The sequence below is a fragment of the Sinocyclocheilus rhinocerous genome, unplaced genomic scaffold, assembly GCF_001515625.1.
Source record: "Sinocyclocheilus rhinocerous isolate Xijiao unplaced genomic scaffold, SAMN03320098_v1.1 scaffold3662, whole genome shotgun sequence".
NCBI classification, from domain to species: domain Eukaryota; kingdom Metazoa; phylum Chordata; class Actinopteri; order Cypriniformes; family Cyprinidae; genus Sinocyclocheilus; species Sinocyclocheilus rhinocerous.
The window spans coordinates 119385-120771 of record NW_015629036.1 but is presented as its reverse complement, the minus strand read 5'-3'; the positions used below and the strand labels follow the sequence as shown (position 1 = coordinate 120771).

General features: G+C 39.8%; 1 protein-coding gene across 1 annotated transcript in view; it reads right to left on the bottom strand.

The window, feature by feature from the left end:
• Window positions 1-1387, bottom strand: part of LOC107738579 (mucin-17-like) — a 29196-nt gene that overhangs the window by 6560 nt on the left and 21249 nt on the right. Inside the window, exons 14-15 of the mRNA XM_016550343.1 lie at window positions 632-758; window positions 318-347 (exon numbers count right to left, since the gene is read on the bottom strand). Coding sequence (XP_016405829.1) covers window positions 318-347; window positions 632-758 — 157 coding nt within the window. The remainder of the gene's footprint in view (window positions 1-317; window positions 348-631; window positions 759-1387) is intronic.

Genomic DNA, 1387 nt, shown 5'->3' with positions numbered 1-1387 from the left:
ATAAAACCAAAATAAAATGAAATAATAATGGTTTTATACAAAAAGAGGATAATTGGAACAACATACCATAATAATAATAATAATAATAATATATAATAGAAATTTTAAATAATATAAACAGTTTTATACTACAGTAAATAAAATATATAAAATATATGAATATATTAGGAAAATATATGAAAAATGAACAAAATAATAATAAAACCAACAACATTTACACACACACACACACACACACACACACACACATACATACATATTTATAAAACATATAATATGGATAATAAATAAACATAATAATAATTTCTTTCACAAACCTGGAAGTGGCAGGAGTTTTCTACATTTTCCTGAAATATTAAATATACTCATTAATAACTGATCTTAGCTCATTATATTCCAGTTATAGAGTCAACATGACATCAAAACTGATTCTATTTCACGTCGCCGCCGTCACTGTGAGTGATTCATCAGCCCACATTATTCTGAAGGAAATAAATGTGTCTCTATTCATCAAACGTCAGCAATCCCTCGTATTCTCCAGACGCTGCTCAGCATGCGATCGATCGATCGATTGATTGCTGATGATCAGATCAGCCGCTGCTCTCCGTCATGATTACAGAGCGACTCTCACCAGAATGACGGGGACGGCGGAGGAGATCCGGCTGTGGGATGAGCCCCAGTCCTCCGGGCTTCCGTACAGACCCTTCTCCAGAACATACTGCTGACCCGAGAACCCAGGACCCTCGAACGCCACCCACCTACAAGAAACCAGTCAGACTTATTCATTTCTGTCCACTGTGGCAGAGCTACAGCGTTGGGGTGGAAAAGAGCAGCGTGAACATTCTGGGAAACGTCTCTTTTTCTGTTTACTGAAGAATGACAGTCATACGGGCTTGAAGCGACATGCGGGTGAATAAAGGATGATTTCCAGCTGAATTATTCCTTTAAAACTAACGTGCAGCTAGATTCATATCACAAGAATGTTCAGATGATTCAGTATGAGGAGAATGCAGCTGCAGTTCTGGGGTAGAAACGTCCTGAAGGTCGTCAGTGTTTAATGCTTCACATTCCATGATGCCCAAACTGACATTCAACGCAGCGAAACTACAGCAACTCCCAAAATAATGAGACTCACAGAGCCACGGCGCCCACACATGAACAAATACAGACCTGCCTTCATGCATGCATGCGTCTCACACACACACACACACACGCATGCATAATCGCAGACACACACACAGCCTTTATGCCTCTGTCTGTACTAGAAAAATGTGTGAGCGCTTCAACTTTAAACAAGCCTGTATGTTTATATATTGTCCCTTCACACACACACACACACACACACACACACACACTCACACACACTCACACACACACACACACACAC